This window comes from Ascidiella aspersa, chromosome 1 (assembly GCF_963924565.1).
Source record: "Ascidiella aspersa chromosome 1, kaAscAspe10.2, whole genome shotgun sequence".
Lineage (NCBI taxonomy): Eukaryota > Metazoa > Chordata > Ascidiacea > Phlebobranchia > Ascidiidae > Ascidiella > Ascidiella aspersa.
Window position 1 is genome coordinate 4,115,382 of NC_139447.1, and position 18,853 is coordinate 4,134,234.

The following is an 18,853-nucleotide window of genomic DNA, read 5'->3' on the forward strand; positions in this document are numbered from 1 at the left end:
CGTAACTTAGCGGAGGTGGATATACAGCAATCCACTCACAGGGGTGTCATATAATTCTTCCATCCACAATACATTGTTGAAAAGTATTTAGCGGCACCATCAGATTCGAAATTTTGTACTGCGCTTGCGCACGTCGGACTGGACTCGGGTAGTCTTACGTGGTCTTACTCGACCCAAACAAAACAAACCGACTCCGTCGAGTCCCAAGTCCCGAGTCCGACTCCGCAGCCCTGCTTTTAACCGCAAGACACAGAAAACAGTGTACACATAAGCATATTGCTATTTTTGTGGAACTGACACCGGTAGTCTTATGTAAGGGGTTTAAAGCACTGGTATACACATAATATTATTTTGTTTGGTTAAACTTAACCAGTTAGAAAGTTTTAAAATAGAAACATCAGCGCTTAAGCATAATGTAGAAGTATGGCAATACGACACAAAGCTAAAATTTGGGGCTACATACAAAATTCGCAAAAAAAAATGCAAAACGCCATTCTGTACAAAATAAGGTAATCAGGTGGAAGTACATAAGGACGAATTTTGCATTGATTCTCGATAACTTTCGCACAACTGTGCTTCAACAGGTCAAAGTAGAAATGTCGCTTGTCGAGAATTCGATACAATTTGTCTTTATATAGGCGCCACCTGATTGCACTGTTTAAAATTAGACATATATACGGCCATTTACAAAGATTTGTACAAAACAAAATTCGTTGTTTAAATCTACCTCAAAAGCTGATTTTTTGTGGCAAAACTCGACAATTGTTTTTGTCCAAAAAACATTTACAAAATATTTCCATTTATCAATATTTGCATAAAATAAAAATTTGTCGTTTAAAAGTAGTTTTAAAACTTCATTTTTTCTCGCAAAACGCCACAATCGTTTTTACCAAAAAAAAATAAAACCAACGGAGCCCACCTTTTCCTCCCAGATCCGTGACAGGAATGGCAGGTGACGTGATGGCTGTGCCCGTCCCTCATTTCGTGCCGGCGCCCGGAACCGTGGCACCAGCTGCAGCGTACCCGGCCCCGGCCCGTGCACTTCCAGCAACGGTTGAAGCCGCAGCCGAAGCACACGTGGCAAGCCTGAAAGCAAACGGACACACCGCTTGTTACGAAATCGGACGCCATTTTGTGTCACGGGTGCTGTTAGGCGTAACTTGCAAACGGCGGTTTATTGCGCAGTTTCAAACTTTAACCAGTGTCGTATGAGTTTACTTGATCATATGATGTTATAGCTAGATTGTTTTATTTCAGGGGTGACCAACACGTCGATCGCAATATCTCAGCTGGTCGATCGCGTCAATTATATATAGTCTCTAAAAAGAGCATACGCAAACAATTTCCATATGTATAGAACAAAAAACAGTTTTTAATGTTAAATAAACTCAACCAGCAGGTTGTGAAGTTATAGTAGGTGCTGTTCCGTAGGCTACCAGCTTCTAGCAATATATTTTATTATACCGGTTACCTAACAGATTCGTTAGATGGAAAAATACTAGCCACTACATTTAACATCTTCACACGTAACCAGTTTTATACAACGTAGGTCATAGCATTTCGTATGTCTTCTCAGGAAATTTTCGCTTAATAGGTCTACTATACACGCTTGGATGCCACTGCATTAAAAAAAGGCTACGAAAAAATTTTTCGATTCTCTAACTCAACTAACCAAAAACTTTTCCTTAAACAAATAATGTGTTTTTTTATTGAAAGTAAAAATCCAACCTTATATATTTGAAGCTTTACAAATTTCATTCAATATTTCACAATTGTTCATACGTTACTTTCTCACCCTAACAGTTGCGGTGTGGGGAACTTCCATTTTCTTGATTTCGCTTTGAAACAAAGAGCTGAAGGAGCAGGGGATTTCCCACGGGGCCGGAGCGGGACCCATTTGGGGCCCGTCGACCATCCCACCTGCAACCGAACAAAAGCGGCTGTTTAGGAGTTTGGACGTTATGGCCCCTATATCAGGTATAGGACCCCTAATTAGAGCATTAGACCCCTAATTGGTGTATTAAATGCCCAATTTGGGGCATTTGATCCCAAACTGGGGTATAGATCCCCAAAATGATGGAATTGAACCTCTAATTTGTGTATTGGACCCCCAATTGGCGTTAGGACCCCCAATTGGCATTAAGACACTTAATTGGAGTATTAATTGGATTGAGGATTAATTGTTAAATTGAGGATTAATTGGGGGTAAATTCCCCATAGTGATATTGGACCCCTAATCGGGGTATTGAAACTCTAATAATACCCCAAAATACCGGTTTAAGATAATAATATGCATTCAACCAGTAAATTGTTCATATTTCCCGCTTTTTTTAGAAATGCTTTCAGTGAAATTTTCCCTTGCATGACGTCAGGCCGGTGCAATTCGGGCCAAACGTTTCCGCCTCTGCACCAATTTCAGCAGTTATTCCAGGGTATTGTTATGGCGTCGAAAACCGAACAAGTATAAACCTCTCCAAAAAAAAAACAGTTTGTATTTACCAAGTTTTTAAACACGACAGTTAGGCAAAATCAAGTGCAAATCTAGTCATTTGCAAATCAACTTGGTCAGTGTGTTTTAAAAAGGGACAAGTCGCAATCTGAATAAACTAGCACATTAAGTTTTGTCCATAGTCCACATGAACAGAAAACTCGTAAGAAAGAGAACCATACTAGGAATTTTTGAGCATACTGGTTGTAGGTTTATAGTAAGGATACCAAAGCATTTTGAACGTTTTCGAACATCTCTTTATTGATTCTCAAGTCTCAACACATTTTTTTTCAACACATGTTTATTTTCGATGATGAAAATAACAAAGAGATATTGGAAACGTTCAAACTGCAACCTACTTCTGTTTGAACTTTGAATAGCCAAACGACTGGTCCATAAAGCATTTTTTGTCTCACAAGCTTTCGTGCACGAAGTAGAGCGGTTCACGTCCTACGCTGATTGAGGCCATATCCGGCGGGCCACGGAAACGACGTGTTGTTGTTGAAAGGCATTCCAGTCAAATTGTGCAACGATTACAAAGACGCGGGAGCACAGATTGTGAAACACGCTCGGCGGCTTTGGTTTTGCAGTTTGCATTGTTTAAATCCGACGTCGTTGTAACAATGTTGCAAGTGTAAATCAACGTTTGTTTCAACGATGGCGTTTGAAAATACCTACAGCAATCAACCCATGTCTTCCAAACGACTGTTTTGAATGATATGCGATTCTCTTTATTCCATGATAAATATGTCCTTATGTTCCTCCAAATGACGTAACTTAGTGACTTATATTTGAAAATTTTAATGCGCTTGGGTAGGAAATTTATTCTACTTTCACATATGATATAAAAAGTCTGCAGATCCTAATTGGAGAAGTACTGGTTTAACGTTCCGAGTACTGTGTTTGTGCCTGGTACAACAGATAAGCAAATCGGCCAAGGGAACGGAGCATCTGTCTTATGATGACGAATTGGCGTCGACCTTTGACCCAAGGGTCAGTTTCGCGCCATTTACTATTTGTGTTCTTACCGCTGTAAGGAACGTAGTGCCATTTGGTGCTTCTTGTTTCGGTGAAGGTCTCCAACGTGTACTGCAACCAAATCGAAAAGTTTATTTTTTTTGTACAGTGCTTGCCAACCCTTTTCAGTTTGCGACCCACTTTTAATGCAAGTTTTATTGTGCCACCAACAAGGATATATGACCAAACGAATGAAAAACAAATTAATGAGAACGGAAACAATGTAAATACAGGTAATTTAGCATTAATGCGAAACTTCAGCTTGCCTATTGCATGTTATCAGATCAAGTCGAGGCTTGATTGGAGACAAGCTCAAACGTAACGTAGCATTAAGATAAGAGTGTCCGTTTTCAGGCTGTTCCGAGCCTTGGACTTACTTGTTACATTGTTGCATAAATGTAATGTAATATTAAAGCTATAATTTCCCGATCTAATTGAAAACTGTTACATATAGAAATGCTTCGCGACCCATTGGTTGGGAAGCACTAGTTTAGGCTTTCAACGCGAGAAATATAAATACACTTGCGAGGGGAACACCTTACTAAGGTATTGCAATATCAAAGCGGGTATGCTATGCACGTCTGTTTTTAAAGCATTTTGAGTGTTCAATGTCTTTTTTATATCGCGGCAGCCTTAAAGCATTTTCGCTAGGTGACTTACTGTACTATTGCAACTAATCAAATTGAAACTACATTCATCAGCCACCGTACATAGTGTACGGAAATATTTTCGACGCACATTAACCCCCGGGCCCCTTCAACATCAGCATGTGATCGAAAATACGTTTGCTTTAATAGGTAGGAGTCCAGTCCGGTATATTTTAGCGCCGCTGACTCACGAGGCTGGCGTTTTAAAAGAATTTCTCCCACACAGGCGCGGAATTCCTTTGGCCAAAGCATATTTACAAATACCGGCTACGGAGCCGTCACGTGAAATCACGAGGGTCGTAGTAAATTATTGTTCTTCTGTGATGCCGTTGCAACCAACAGGGCTGTTCGCACAGTGTACGGCCTTATAATGCACTTTAATCCGGTTTAATTATAAGTAAAACAGTGACAAGCTCCAATTTTAAAGCTTGATTGTGTGACTTTGTTAAACGCACTTGTTCAAACAAGTTGACATGGATAAAAAAAAAGTGTTTTTGATAATTATTTAAAACGTTGCTAAAAAAAGTATGGAAACAAAATGCTTTATCGCGTATGCTTTTATAGCGCGACATAAACTGATCTGGTGTCGACTGTCGATAAAAGTATTAAAAGTTGAAAGTAAACAGGTTCGAATTCTGCCTGCGGCAGGATCATAAAAACCACTAGCGCACACTTTATTGTAAAATTTACCGTGTTTTTTTTAATTGATTAGCTCAAGTAAACGCCCCCTTAGCGTATAGTGACAATGGTTTTGTACACCAAAGATTACTACGTTTTTCGTTAAAAAATGGACGACTGCAAAAAAGGAAATCAACAAATGACCGTTGTTTGGTGTACTGTAAATAAACACACTACAAATCGGGTTTTTTAAACGTACTGTGAATACACACGCCACAAATTGGGCTTAAAATCAGACCTTTCCGGAAATTAACCATTAACTAAAGTATACATTCAGCATGCCAAGCAATTAGCCATTTATACTGCAACAGGGCAACTAAAAAAAAAAAAAAGCAAAGTGTCACAAAAATCGTATACGTACGTGCAAGGCCGAAGTGCTTTGAATTTCCTTGATGTCCATGTCTTTGGCCGCACCCGAACCCCAACAGCAATTTTGCGAAACGTATTCAAGGAGAGCGTCTTTGGCATCCTCAGCCGTCATTGATCTGTAAAAATTAATAATGAAACTTACATCAGAATTCGACAATACGGGACAAGCTATTTCAGCGCTGGAATGCAATTGTGAATAATTTGTGATTGAAAAACGGAAAGTCTATTATTTTTATCCTCTAGATTGTATTGGTAAATTACTCGTGGTTAATATAAGATGCAGCGACAAGTTAAAGGCGAGAGAAAAAAATGTATATTTGCATTGACTCAACTATATTTTTACTAAAGAGGAGGCAAGTTTAGCATTTCATGAAAGCATTTACACGTGTAATACGACATGGTTACAGGCTTGGTTTGATGTATAAAATAACATACTGGGTTGTTAGATTTTATGTTAAACATTGCTTTGTAACAAAACACAGAGCCGAAATTACACGGGTTTGCTGAGTGTAACAAAATGATTTTAAGTTTTATTTGTATGTTCATGATTAGGTGTAGAATCGATACTTTGAAGGCGACATACACTTGTATAGCACTATGCAGTAGGATTTCCTGTACATTTACAGCCAATAACAATCCTTATATCACCCAACAAAAATCCTTAATAGTAACACAACAATGATTACTTAGTTTAGTTGCCATATCTCTAGAGCAGTGAATCTTATATTGTGTGCCACAGTAAAGTAATGTGCTTTGAAAGATTTTCATGCGTTATATTGAAATTTTTTTTATGTTATTTGTACGACAAGTTGACATGCAACCAAGTTTGTGGGACTTTAATAAATATCATCCATTATAAAACTATTAATACATTTATCTAGCGTCTTGCCTAATTTTAAGGGCAATTCTCAAGTCATATAGAAAGTGTGCAGCAAATATTTCTTTCATATTTTTACTGTGCATCAAGCTAAAAAAGCTCAAGATCCACTGCTCTAGAGGCAAAACAGGTATTTTTACTAATTTGAAATGACATCGAAGCAATTTAGGTTAGTAAAACAAGAATTTAAGAACTTACGATACTTTTGTGGAATCCACGTGTGCCGCTTCTCGCACAACATCCTGGTATGAAGGGGGTGGCCCAATATTGGCTGCAAATATTTAATAAAGAAAATCTTGAGTTCACATATTTTTCGATGAAGACAAATTACAACATGTTATACATTTTTTTCTTTGTAGAATACAGTTATGGTAGAAATTTTATAGAAACATAGCAAAACCAAGATGAAAAATTGTTTTCCCTCTAAAAATTAATAAGTGCTGAAAACAGTGGTTCTTAACAAGAGTTCGATCAAACCTTTGGGGTTCGACGCAGCTGTTTCAGGGGTTTGGCTAGGACGTCCTCTGAAACATAAATGCTGTTATTCAAAGCTAAATGTGAATCTCATTTTTGTGCCAAGGTGTCATGTAACATGATAAATTAAAAGTTTGGCCAATTTAACCTATGTAAATGTAAGTTTATAATTTGAAAATGCCCAGTTTTAGCTGCTAGGAGGAAGAAACAATTACTGAGAGAAATTTTGAGGTTCGACGAACAATTAGAATGAAAACATCCAGGGGTTAGACAGTTTATCAAAGGATAAGAACCACTGGCTTAAACAATAAGCATCTGTTTTTTAGCATTTGAATTGCCTTACATTTATTTTAATTTATTTAAATACGTAATTGGTTGGCAAAATTTTTCCTATTTATACCTTCACTTGTAAAGTTAGCATTCTCGTATCCAGACACAACAGAATCAAACGACGGTGGGGGAGCCCCTTGTGGTTCAGCCATCTGTGCATTTTCGTCAACATCTTCCTGGCCAGTTTCACCTGAATAAGCCGTTGCCTTGGCAGGATCCCATTGACCTAACCCAACAACAAGATGTGTGTTTTTTTTACATTTAGACAACAGCATTTGCAGTATAGAAATGATTTCTAAACAATAAATGCAGATTACTGTTTTTGTAGCCATCAAGTTTAATTGGTTGGTACCTCAGCAAAAAAGGTCGAATTTTGACTATAATTCATTTGTTCAACGAGACAAAAAAATGTGCTGGTAATTTGATAACAAAATTTTCTTGTTATACATTAAAAAGAAACGTTGGCAATTTAAAACACTTTATAATGTTTCTGTGGATGCACATGAAAGGCAGGTTTTATTCAAACAACACTGTGCAGATTGTTAACTGATAAAAACATAAAACATCTGAAACTTCCTATTCAGAAAATACAGTTACCTCAACAAAACTAGAAAATATGTATTTTGTAAAATTACCATTGCACACTTTAATAATCAGAAAAAAAAAATTCTTGCTATGAGAAACCTGGTGCAGATGCTTGTTGGTAAGGTGGGGCAGAAGCCTGTTGCTGCGGCGGGTAACCTCCCTGCGGGGGAAACTGACCCCCTTTTTCAGGAGGGTACTGACCACCCTGGTACTGTGGGGCCTGTTGAAACTGTCCGCCTTGCTGCTGGGTTGGGTACTGCCCTCCTTGGGGGTGATATTGCACCCCTGGTTGCTGTGGTGGGTAGGCACCCCCTTGGGGCTGCTGAGGTGGGTACTGCCCTCCTTGTGGGGCATAGCCACCCTGGTAGGGTTGCTGGGCAGGTTGATAACTTGGATTTGAAACTCCTAAAAATTTAGAGAAAAAATTTTAAGATTTGAGCGTTAAATTGAAATCAATTGACCCTGGAGAAGCTTTAGTACAAAATAGTAAGACATTTACACATTTACTGCAAACACGACTTACATTAGGTGTGTGTTTACCACATGGGGTCAATTAAAAGAAAAAGATAAGAGACATTTTTTGCAGAAAACAAATATTTTTTATTAATAAAGTGAGATATTTAAATTCCTTTGAAATGCTGCCTTCATGCCAATCAATACCGAACAGTCGTTTTTATATTGCCTATTAAGACAGAATGTATACAAGCAAAGCTAATTTTCTTACCTTGTGTATAATTTGACATAGTGAAATGTATAGAAGTATTTTTTAATTAATTTATGCTTTGGAATTTCTCTGCAATAATAAGATACTTAACTTAAAGTGTAGTATCTCAATAATTATGTAAAATACAATAACAAAAACACTTTATTCAGAGTGAATTAATTAAAAATATTTGCATTTTAACAAAAAGGTTGCTGGTCTAGAATCCTACACTGCTAACATTATTTGAGTTAGTGTGGGAATTAAAGTTTGGGAGGGTTAAGCATTATCATATTTCTTCCTTTTTTATTTACTTGCAATGTCAATTTTGACAACTCGTTTCGTTACTGTAAAAACCTAAAAAAGTACTTTTTACTCTGAAAACGTGTGACAAACTATTACCAATTTACAAAAACGTAGCCAGGTGCCTTTGCATAATTATGTTAGGAACAGTAGTTCATCATAAAACTCGTAATTATTACTCAATCAACTAACTAAACCTTAAAAAACGGTGATAAAAACATTGCAAGCTACACTGGTAGTGGTAAAGTTACCAGCCGCTCTGCAAACTAAGGTGTTGTTTTGATTGAGTTTACTCGATCATTCAACCGAATCAGCTTCGATAAATCATCGGTGTGTAACATTTTAGGGCCGCCCTGCAGTAAGTCGTTTCCTAAACGTTACATCAGTCGTGAGTTTGCACTAACATAGGCTACCACCGCGATTATACCATAGTGCATTTATTTAGGCTGAAAACATTAAATTACGACCACAGACTCTACAACTAAGCTTGCTGTCTGTTAAAGCCTTCTCGCAAATAAATTTCGACCAATTTGATTTCTAACACAAACCAAATATGCTTCCGGTATTGTACAGCGACGCCGACGTATTACCAGCAGTTTTTGGCATGTTGCCTTCAGCGGTTTCGGTTCGTGCGTTACAAAAAATCTCGATGCTGCGCGTTATCTGACGCGCCATACCGATGACGTAATTCGCCGGGCACTTTTAGCTCTGCGGTTCCCAAACTTTATCAAAAAATTTGCCTGGTGGACCCGTTAAAATTATTTTGATGTTTTGCGGCCCTATAAAAATTCAAGGGTAAGTTGACCTATGTTTCTTGTAGTACACTAGTAGCCTACAGACAACTAATGCGAACGATTCGCTGATAGCAGGTAGTGCAGCATAATATATGCTTTATGATGTCAAAAGAGACACCGTAAAACATTTTATTCTAGCTCAGTGCAAAGAATAATCTCTTTGCCCAGTGGTTCTCAAACTAGAGTCCGCGAGACAATTTTCTGAGACCGCGAAGCACCTAACAAAAAATCAACACCACGCTCCTGAAGATGAAACTTTTTTGTGCAATAAAACTTTCACGCAACTTACTTTTCCAAACCAAGCTGATTATTGTCATTAGTTGCATGTTCTTTCACGTTATTGCGCGCTTTAAGTTGAATTGTGCATTGTGACGTCATAGTATTGCTTTGTGCTAATGAGAATTACGTTTTACAGTTTGCTGCGCTGACACTGTACGGTCACGGTATTAAAACTGTTCGTAATTGCTTCCTTCAAATAAAGTGCTTCGTTAGCGGTTAACATAGCCGAGCATATAGAAAAGAAGCAAGCACACCCGTCATATTTATACCACTAAAAACAACGTGTTGTTGTGTGTTTATTTGGTATAACTTAAGGGACCGTCACCAGCTGAAAAAATTGCTGGGGGACCGTTACGTATTTTTTTTTAAAGTTTGAGAACCACTGTTCTAGCTGCTGCGTAAGTCGAGACCCGATCAGTCCGCTTCATGTTTCTTCCACTTAATTTATCGCTATCTATACTTGGGTCTGGTTTTCGAAGCATCCACAATACAGAGTTTTCAAAGGCAGGAGAAAATTCCCGTCGCCGTCTGCATTGATAAAGCGTGACAAAATAAACGTGAAAAGACGGTCACATGAAGCCAAACTTATCGCACTTTCAGCCACAGGTTGTCTTTCTGGTTTTAGTCATTCGCGAAAAAAAAAATATTATTAGAAAAATGGCAACTTGTTTATGTTGAATTTGCTTCATTGAACCAATCGTGTTTATGATGTCATTACTCTTGTTGTTATCATTTTGTTTCCTGGTTTCTGTGCAACATAAGAGCTGCTTGGTCAAGGCCCTGATAAATAAAAGCTATTCCAGTAATTCAATGAAACATTCACACATATGTGTGTTAATAGCTGAGATCTAGCCCTTCGAAGCTGCTTTTTGACCAACGACTACGGCTTACGTATAATTAGTACACCGAAAGTCGCCCGGCTTGACCGGAGGTCGTGAGTTCGAACCTCACTGCAGGCTAGTTGTTTTTCTAGTCTGCTCTGCTTGTATCATAGATCAACAGATTCGGTGAGTCTGCCATGGCTTTCGGTGTACTATTCCAGTAAGTTTCGTAATTTACTTTAGCAAAGTCAACTCATGTTAAAAATATCTATAAAACCCAGATACTTTTTTAATACTTTGATCAACTCAAGAAAACTGATGGTCCAGCTTATGCACAAGCTTTTCATTGGCTAAATGCCATTACACACTTGTACAGCACAAAAGCCGCTACACTACATAAACAAAACAGAGATATGAAAAATTCGTTCAGCATTCGATGCATCATCGTGTTCTCCTTCCGATAGTCGGCGAGAATACTTGCTCCAATGTTTTTTCGTGGAAACTCTACTTGAGGTTCTTCTACTCCAAGGAAATCACAGAGAGGTTTCCAACCTTGCTTCACGTTAAACACAAGGAGCTTCTCTTCGGGACAGTTCTGGTTGATACAAAATATTATCGTACAATTTACACGACGCCTTAAAACAAATACACAATAAGTAGGCTACTCGTAGATTTACACATATTCAAATCCGTTTTATCTTTGTAATTTTTTTACAGTCTATAAATAGTTTTAATTTGTATTATACCGTTTGGCCTTTTATACCACTTTTAGAATCTTACAAACAAATTTACAGTCAATACAAACAGATTGATATTGGTATAAGCTTATTCGCACATATAGTGAAAAAAAATTTTTTGTTAGATGTGTGGACTATTAGTAAAAAATCATTTGGTGAAAAACGTAGAAAACTATTTTTTTCGTTTAACCAGTACCGACTTTTCGAAAGTAATTATTATAAATCATGAAAGTTTTTGAGGTCGCAAGAAACGAAGAACTGAAGAAATCTTTAGAAACTAACTTATGTCTTGGTATTTCTTTCTTAAATGTTTTTACTTCAAAAATATCTGTTTTACCCTAACGTACTGGCACACACAGCTTTTGAACAGCAGTTAAAAAATAAATTGGTCACCTGAATTACGTTGTTGTTGTGTTTTCTGTAAATCTGTCTTAAATCGTCGTAATTGTAATGGTTGAGGTTCGTCCACGGCCAGTTGGAACGTCTGCTTCCATAATACTTATCTAAAATTACATTGCAACTTTATGGACACATTTGTTTTGAAATTTTTTGAAACGTAATTCAACTTAAAAATGTGCACTGCACTGAAGTTGGAGCTCCTGAATTCCTTTTAATCGATATATAACAATTATTTTTCGACCTTAAAGAAGTTAAGATAAAAATATTTTTTGCAACATGTTGTTTAAATCAACACTTTTATCAAAACAATATAACTTTATTTCTAAGTTTGTCTAAATTTTAATTTGTTTAATTTTTTTTAGGTGTAGCCCAAATCGCCTTACTTATTACTGTAGTTTTCAATTAAAGCGGAACAGATTTTTCCTAAAAAGAATCACAACTCAGTGTGTGACAGAGACCCTATTATGGCCCCAGGCCTGTTTTGCACCCGCCGTACAATGTGATAACTTACCATGGTGGTACATAAACGACGACATTTTCCACCCGGAATAGCTTAGGCACAGCATCGCTCGAAACAATATGTCCTCCTGGATGTTTTCATTTTGGTTACGTCGGCTTTGGCACCAGGAGTCTTCGTCGCGCACTGTGAGAATTACCTACGATGAAACAAAAGCAGTTGCTGAAGATTAAATAAGTATTCATTTGTTCGGATGAAATATAGTTTGTTCGAATGGACTATAGATTTGTTCGGTTGTAGTTTAACTTATTGGGATGAAGTACAGTTTTGTTGGATGAACTATATTTTGTCTGAATAAAATATAGTTGGTTCGGATGAAGTAGAGCTTGTTAGGATGAAGTATAGTTTGTTAGGATGAAGTATATTTTGTCTGGATAAAATATAGTTTGTTCGGGTGAAGTATATTTTGTCTGTATAAAATATAGTTTGTTCGGATGAGGTATAGTTTGTTAGGATGAACTATATTTTGTCTGGATAAAATATAGTTTGTTCGGATGAGGTAGAGCTTGTTAGGATGAAGTATATTTTGTCTGGATAAAATATAGTTTGTTCGGGTGAAGTATATTTTGTCTGTATAAAATATAGTTTGTTAGGATGAACTATATTTTGTCTGGATAAAATATAGTTTGTTAGGATGAATTATATTTTCTCTGGATAAAATATAGTTTGTTCGGATGAAGTAGAGCTTGTTAGGATGAAGTATATTTTGTCTGGATAAAATATAGTTTGTTCGGGTGAAGTATATTTTGTCTGTATAAAATATAGTTTGTTAGGATGAACTATATTTTGTCTGGATAAAATATAGTTTGTTCGGATGAAGTAGAGCTTGTTAGGATGAAGTATATTTTGTCTGGATAAAATATAGTTTGTCCGGATGAAGTATAGTTTGTTAGGATGAAGTATAGTTTGTTAGGATGAAATACAGTTTGTTTGGATGGAGTATGGATTTAAATGAATTGGTTCGAGCGGTAATTGTTGTAGCGCTTCGCAATTAGACTCAGCTTTAGCTGAAAAAACTATTAGCCTACCGCATAAAAGTAAACTTTGTCGTCAATTGTTTTATCCGAACTCTGCGGTCTCACTTCCTTACCTTTGCATCAGGAAAGGCTGCGAGAATTTCCTCCCAATATTGGTTACATGGAGTATCGGTAACTGCGTCCACACCATTGTACATCCTCCTAAAATCCTCCGTGGTCGCTCCATCCCGCATAATCCTCACCCAATCGTCACCCAAGCACCAAAAGTTTTCCATCCAATCGTAGGTCTTGTAACCGAGCAGAGTCAACGCTGCCGACATGCTTTTAGTTCCTGTTTTCGGCATTCCTGCTAATATTACCTTCATGTTTCTTTTTCTACTTTTCTAAATACAGTGTCGATAAAGAAATGCACCTGATGATAAAAATTAGTACAAAGTTATGGCACGTCGCTCAATATAAGCCCCCTTTTTCCTATTTTAAAAAATTATTAAGATGTCGCTTGCAGGTAACATGCCTGTTCCGCCAATTTTATAATATATCGTCTAATAATTTAAAGTTGACACTATTTTTGCTACACCTAATTAACCTGGAGTTTAACTGGAGTTAAACTTAACGAAACACGGCAACTTCGGCTATTTTTTAACATATTGCCACAACCGCTTGCAACTAAAACCAGTTACACGCACGATTTTTTTCGCTGCTAGATCAGAGGGTAAATCACAATTAACAACGGAGGCAGCTTTGTGTGACATTTCCTTTTGAGTGATGATGCAAACTATACATCATACAAACCACGTGTCTTTACATAATTTTGAGATTTTCGCGACCCAAAGTAAACAGTCTCGCGTGTATATTTCATCACCACCTCTCTAACTGCACTAAATCGACACTGAACAAACTGTCTCAGCATTTCCAAGTGCATATTGTCAGACTGTCCGAGTTGTACATTCGCAAAAATCAGGCATAGCTCCACGTTTAATGAATAAAGCGCACAGTACAGCAGCAAAATACGTCTTGCATTGCAAATAGCTGAGTTTATTTAGCAACCGCCTTAAAATATAACACAACAAGAGCGTTTGCTTTGGGGATTACTGTGTCAGTTTCCGTTCGAGAAAAAGGAAATAGTGAAATTTGAAGCGAACATACGCTCTTTTCACATTCATAAACAGATAATCGTCGCTGTTACACCCTGCCTAAATTCAAGTCGCGACGACAGACCCCTCTGCCTTAATGCAGTGCTCTTCAAGCGGTCTGCACGGTGCACCAAAATATGCAACTGCCTTAAATTGCCCGTGGCGTTCACAAAACAGACGATACAGCAATTGGTTTATCGTGTTCGCTATGCGTCTTGGCGTATTTTTACCCTATTTTAATATAATGGTAATAATTAGTCTTTGGAAATAACCGAGAAAAGGTGGGTTTTGCTTCCAATGATAAAATCGTGTACACCACAAAAAATAAGCACGTCCTTGCATCTGGTTTTAGCGTTTGAGATATATGCTTGTTATAACTTACATTCCATCATAGGATAGGGGTCTTCAACCTACGGACCGCGGGTCGGATCCGGCGCGCCTATCTAAATCATCCGACCATCTCTTTTCAATTGTACACGAGACATTACCCAAATATATATTTTTTTTAACTACGTAAATGTAAAAAATATATATATTTAGTATGTTTGCGTTATAAAGTACACTTTACAGCCCAAAGGCGCCGTACAAACACTGGAAAAAAATTCGCCAACTTAGTACAGCCTACCTGAATACATTGTTGTTCTTCGTACTAATTAATTGCGTCTTTTATAGATAAAATAATCTTGTGGTTATACTTAAGTTACGCCACTAAATACATTAACAATTAAACTAATCGCGTTTCAGGATACTTTGTATTACCCGTTAAAAAAAAAAAAATTTACATATATATATATATTAAGGCCGACACATTTCTGCTTTTGCTTTTGGCTTGCTTAAAAATACTTGTAAAACACTTGTTTCCCAGCATTTAAAACAAAGTCGATAATTATACTCCTATAAACTTTGTTTTCTGATTATGCGCCGTTTAAGTCTTTTGTTTCCTATGCAAAACTAAAGCTAAAAATTCTACCCATAGTATAGGTACGGTTTGCAAACTTCACGACAAGAGATGTTTAGCTTTCGCTCAAGAAATTAGCTCATGGGTTTTGGGGTAAAGTTGTACTTGTGGTGGAGCAAGTACAACCAAAATATTTCAAACAGGCAACAGCTAAGTTTATTTCCTTATCCATGTTTGGAAAACACTAAAATCACTTGCATTGTGTCCCGGGCGGAATAAATCGTCGATATTTAAAAATATTGTTTTGCCTTAATTAAAATGTTTTTGTCAGCAAACAATGTTTGGTTTTTGACAATGTTTTAGGCAAAAAACAAATAAAATGGCTACTCCTAACGAGAAATAAACTGCCCCGACAATCAATCTTCACACGTATAAACTATACGTTATCTTAACGTTAACAAACTGCTGGGTGGCATATTCAAACCTTTAAATATTAAGCCTTCGGCCGTTATTTTTTCAGGAATTACAAAGGCAAAATTCTCCTGCAATTGTCTAGGTGTAGGACAAACTAAATTATAAGCAGACAAATCTAAATTTATCAACCAAAGCGCTTTGCTGCAACGATGAACAGATGGCTGACACCAATATGTCTAATTTTTCTCATGCTGTTTTGACGTTGGTTGATACCAATGGGTTGGAATGACTTGTTTTTTGTGTTTGTGCGGTTCCAGGTCAAAAGGTTACCATTATGATGAATGCCATGTCGAAGTTTAACCTCATGCTGCCGAAGCATACCCAACCGGAAAACCTTTTTGTGACTACATCACGCATTTGTTCCAGTTTCCTAGCATGAAAGGAGCGTTTAGTTTAGTTTGTGTAAGTTGCATAAAATTGCTCGGTGACGTTACTTTTATGTAATTTGGTCTTTTGGTGAGCGTTTCAAGTTCCCATTTTTCCTGAACCAGTCTGAATGCTGTTAAAACTTCATGGCTACTCAAAGGATGTTTCAGTTTTTCACACAAACCCGGATTGTATTAAAACAATAGCCAGACCTTCTATTTTCGCTTAGCTGTAGTTTGATTTGTTTTGTTTTGTGGTTAGTATAACTAATTGGGGTATTCGTTTTTTCTCAAGGCCATTAATATGCCTTTTATTCTAGTTTTTTTTTTCAGGCAGCTATTATTACTTTGCTTTGAGTACTTTACTTTAAAGGAACAGATGCCAGTTTAAAGGGAACAGATGCCAGTTTAGGCGAAATATATATTACAATGCAAAACTATCAAATGAACTTGGTCATAATATGTGATAAATTGTCTGTTACAAACCTGCATTGAAACACATCTATCAGATTTAAAAGTGACATTCGTTAACAGCTTGTAAACTTTACAGTGGTAACATGGAGGCGCTGTTCGTCTCTGACCTTACTATGGAACTCGCCAGGTGTCGCTATAAGGCAGGGGTGGGCAACTTACGGATCCCTGGCCAGATCCGGTCCGCCAACGCAAAATATATGGCCCGCTAACTATTTCATAAACCGGGCACGAGGCCATACCTCATATAATTTGGCAATTTCAACTATGCAAAAAGCAAATATTTTTTTGCGATATGCGTGAATCTTATTCCTCTACTAAGTTTAAATTGTAAAGTAACCTAGTTTTATCCCTGATTAAAAGTCGTTGCGGTTGCTACAATAAGATGCAGCCCATAGAGACCCTTTTGGGTTTTTTTGGTCCGCGAGTCGCCCACCCTGCTATAAAGCTCAATTCGAGATTATTTCGCCTTGTGTAAAATGTGTTGTATTCGCTCACAAAAATGCACATGCTGGCACAAGAGGAGACCGCAAACAAAAACACTTTTTCCAAAGTTTTCTTCTAAATGTCGCTCTGAGTTTGTTTACTTCAATGGGGCTTGTAGTTAAACGTCACTAAGCCCGTTTACATGCACCTTTCGCGGGCAGATTAGATTAAGGTTCAAACCGGATTGAAAAGTAATCCGTTCCAGCTTCTTAATTACATGGCGTGAAATTCAAGCCAGCTTGAGTGTACAAACTGCACCGATATGCATTATTACGTAATATTCCAGTAAACCTCTGACGCACAACCGATTTTTTCGGCTGGGCTACTCCTTGCAGTAGCAATCTATTGCATGTTCGTTTTTATTAACCTAAAATTGAAAAAAAAGAGTTACTTCAGTTAGGTTTACCGATTAAGTACGTTTTTGATTGTATAGTGCTTCAGTTTACCTGGCACACAGAATGTAAGTGCAGGAAAGTTGAGCTTATGTGTGCTGGTCAACGCTATATACAAGGCAGAGTGGACTTATTTTCGTCGTTTATGTACGACTTGATGAAAACTGTATTTGGCGCTGGCCTAGAATCCTACCACAGCGTTGAGACAATTATTAAAGCAATGTACAATATTTGCGTAAGGGTGGGCCAAGTATTACCATTTAAACCTACCCAAATCCCCATCCTAACCAAAATAATGTTCGATTTTGTGGATTCTAGACCAGCGCCTCTGTCACAAATTAGTATCTGTATGTAATAATGTAATTTTTCTTTCATTATGCGCTAAACTTGTTGTTTTGTTTAACGACTAGCCGTTCGTGTTACGTCATAATGCCCCTAAAGTGGCGTGATGTTTACTGCGTTAAAGCTGGTCATTCTACATTAAACGATTCCGGCCGTCGGCGAAACGAACAGATTAAGCGGCGAACGGATTGAAAACCACTCCTTTTGACCGATTAAAAAACGAGGGAACTTGATTCATTCCAGCGCCAAAACGAGAGAGAATAAATTAACGAAATAGATTCGAATCCAGCTTAAACGTGCATATAAACGTGCTTACTGAGGTTAGGTTAGGGTCTGGGGTTAATTGACCAGACACCATATAAGTGTCTAATTTAAAAAAAAATCTTATCTTTAGGGTTGGTATGTCTGACACTTCGTATTTAATGCGACAACGGATATTTTCGGATAAAATACAGTCATGTGTATGTGATTATATACTAAACGACGCCATCAGTTCGCTAAAAAAAGGGACTGGTGAAATCTAATGTAAAGGTCAGTAAAAAATGTAGCGAAATTGGATCGCAAACCATGACTAAAAAACACAAACGAATTTCGTTTTGGATCGACACTTACACTTTCCGTAGCATCGTCGGGTTCTCATTCCGACTCTTTGTAATCGGAAAATCCTACATTTGAAGGAGGTTAGGGGTATAGGGACTCGAGTTTTTTAATGATCCATTCGATCGTGGGATGACAACTTATAAAGTAGCGCCTTTTTGGTTTTGCGACAAATACAAGCTGGTGCACAGTTTGTCTACATCAGGGGTTCTTAAACCGGGGTCCATGGGTCTTAAATTAGTTTTAGAGGTCCATGAAGGCCTAATTAAAATATTAGTGTATATTTAAGAAGTATCAATTGTTTAAAGAAAACAGATTAATAAAAAATCGGTTTTTGCACTAAATATATTAGGCTCCACTTCACTTTCACATTTTTTGGACCGAAAAAAGCCGATTTCTAAAGGTAATCTTTATTGTGACGTTAATTTATGACGTCATTTTTGAAGTTCTTGCCTACCGTGGTTCACGTGAAGCAAATACAAATTAGTGGTCCGCAGTAAAAAATGTTTAAGTACCCCTTGACAATGTGATCTAATTGATTGAGTTCTGCACGCAGGACGCAGAATGTACTCCGTTGAGCAGTAATACGTGCGCGGGAAATGGTAGCAATCACGCAGTTCATAAGCTCAGACGGGTTAAGCGGGCCACGCCTGCGACACGCCCCGAAAACACGTGATCTGACCACCAGGGGTTACTCTCGGTC

The 18,853-nt window shown here is 37.5% G+C and overlaps 2 protein-coding genes across 2 annotated transcripts in view; both read right to left on the minus strand.

Annotated features, from left to right (window-relative positions):
- The window catches only part of LOC146166628 (protein SSUH2 homolog), a 31,974-nt gene extending 23,759 nt beyond the window's left edge, over positions 1 to 8,215 (minus strand). Inside the window, exons 1-8 of the mRNA XM_083382190.1 lie at positions 8,190 to 8,215; positions 7,565 to 7,870; positions 6,951 to 7,106; positions 6,275 to 6,347; positions 5,192 to 5,315; positions 3,517 to 3,577; positions 1,796 to 1,920; positions 920 to 1,086 (exon numbers count right to left, since the gene is read on the minus strand). Of these exons, the coding sequence (XP_083238316.1) occupies positions 920 to 1,086; positions 1,796 to 1,920; positions 3,517 to 3,577; positions 5,192 to 5,315; positions 6,275 to 6,347; positions 6,951 to 7,106; positions 7,565 to 7,870; positions 8,190 to 8,208 (1,031 nt within the window). The 5' untranslated portion in view covers positions 8,209 to 8,215. The remainder of the gene's footprint in view (positions 1 to 919; positions 1,087 to 1,795; positions 1,921 to 3,516; positions 3,578 to 5,191; positions 5,316 to 6,274; positions 6,348 to 6,950; positions 7,107 to 7,564; positions 7,871 to 8,189) is intronic.
- A 2,490-nt stretch (positions 8,216 to 10,705) lies between these two features.
- Positions 10,706 to 13,357, minus strand: LOC146166630 (uncharacterized). The gene is made up of 4 exons (XM_083394334.1): positions 13,106 to 13,357; positions 12,010 to 12,154; positions 11,493 to 11,602; positions 10,706 to 10,957 (listed from the first exon to the last, which is right to left on the minus strand). Exons 1-4 carry the CDS (start codon positions 13,355 to 13,357, stop codon positions 10,706 to 10,708), a joined length of 759 nt encoding a protein of 252 aa, XP_083250460.1.
- Between the last annotated feature and the right edge of the window lie 5,496 nt (positions 13,358 to 18,853).

Coding starts and splice junctions, on each gene's coding strand:
- LOC146166630 (XM_083394334.1), bottom strand. CDS start 13,357: ATGAAGGTAATATTAGCAGGAATGCCGAAAACAGGAACTAAAAGCATG. Junction 11,603..12,009: donor GTCGTTTATGTACCACCATG/GTAAGTTATCAC, acceptor ATGTAATTTTAG/ATAAGTATTATGGAAGCAGA. Junction 10,958..11,492: donor ACAACAACAACGTAATTCAG/GTGACCAATTTA, acceptor TGTATCAACCAG/AACTGTCCCGAAGAGAAGCT.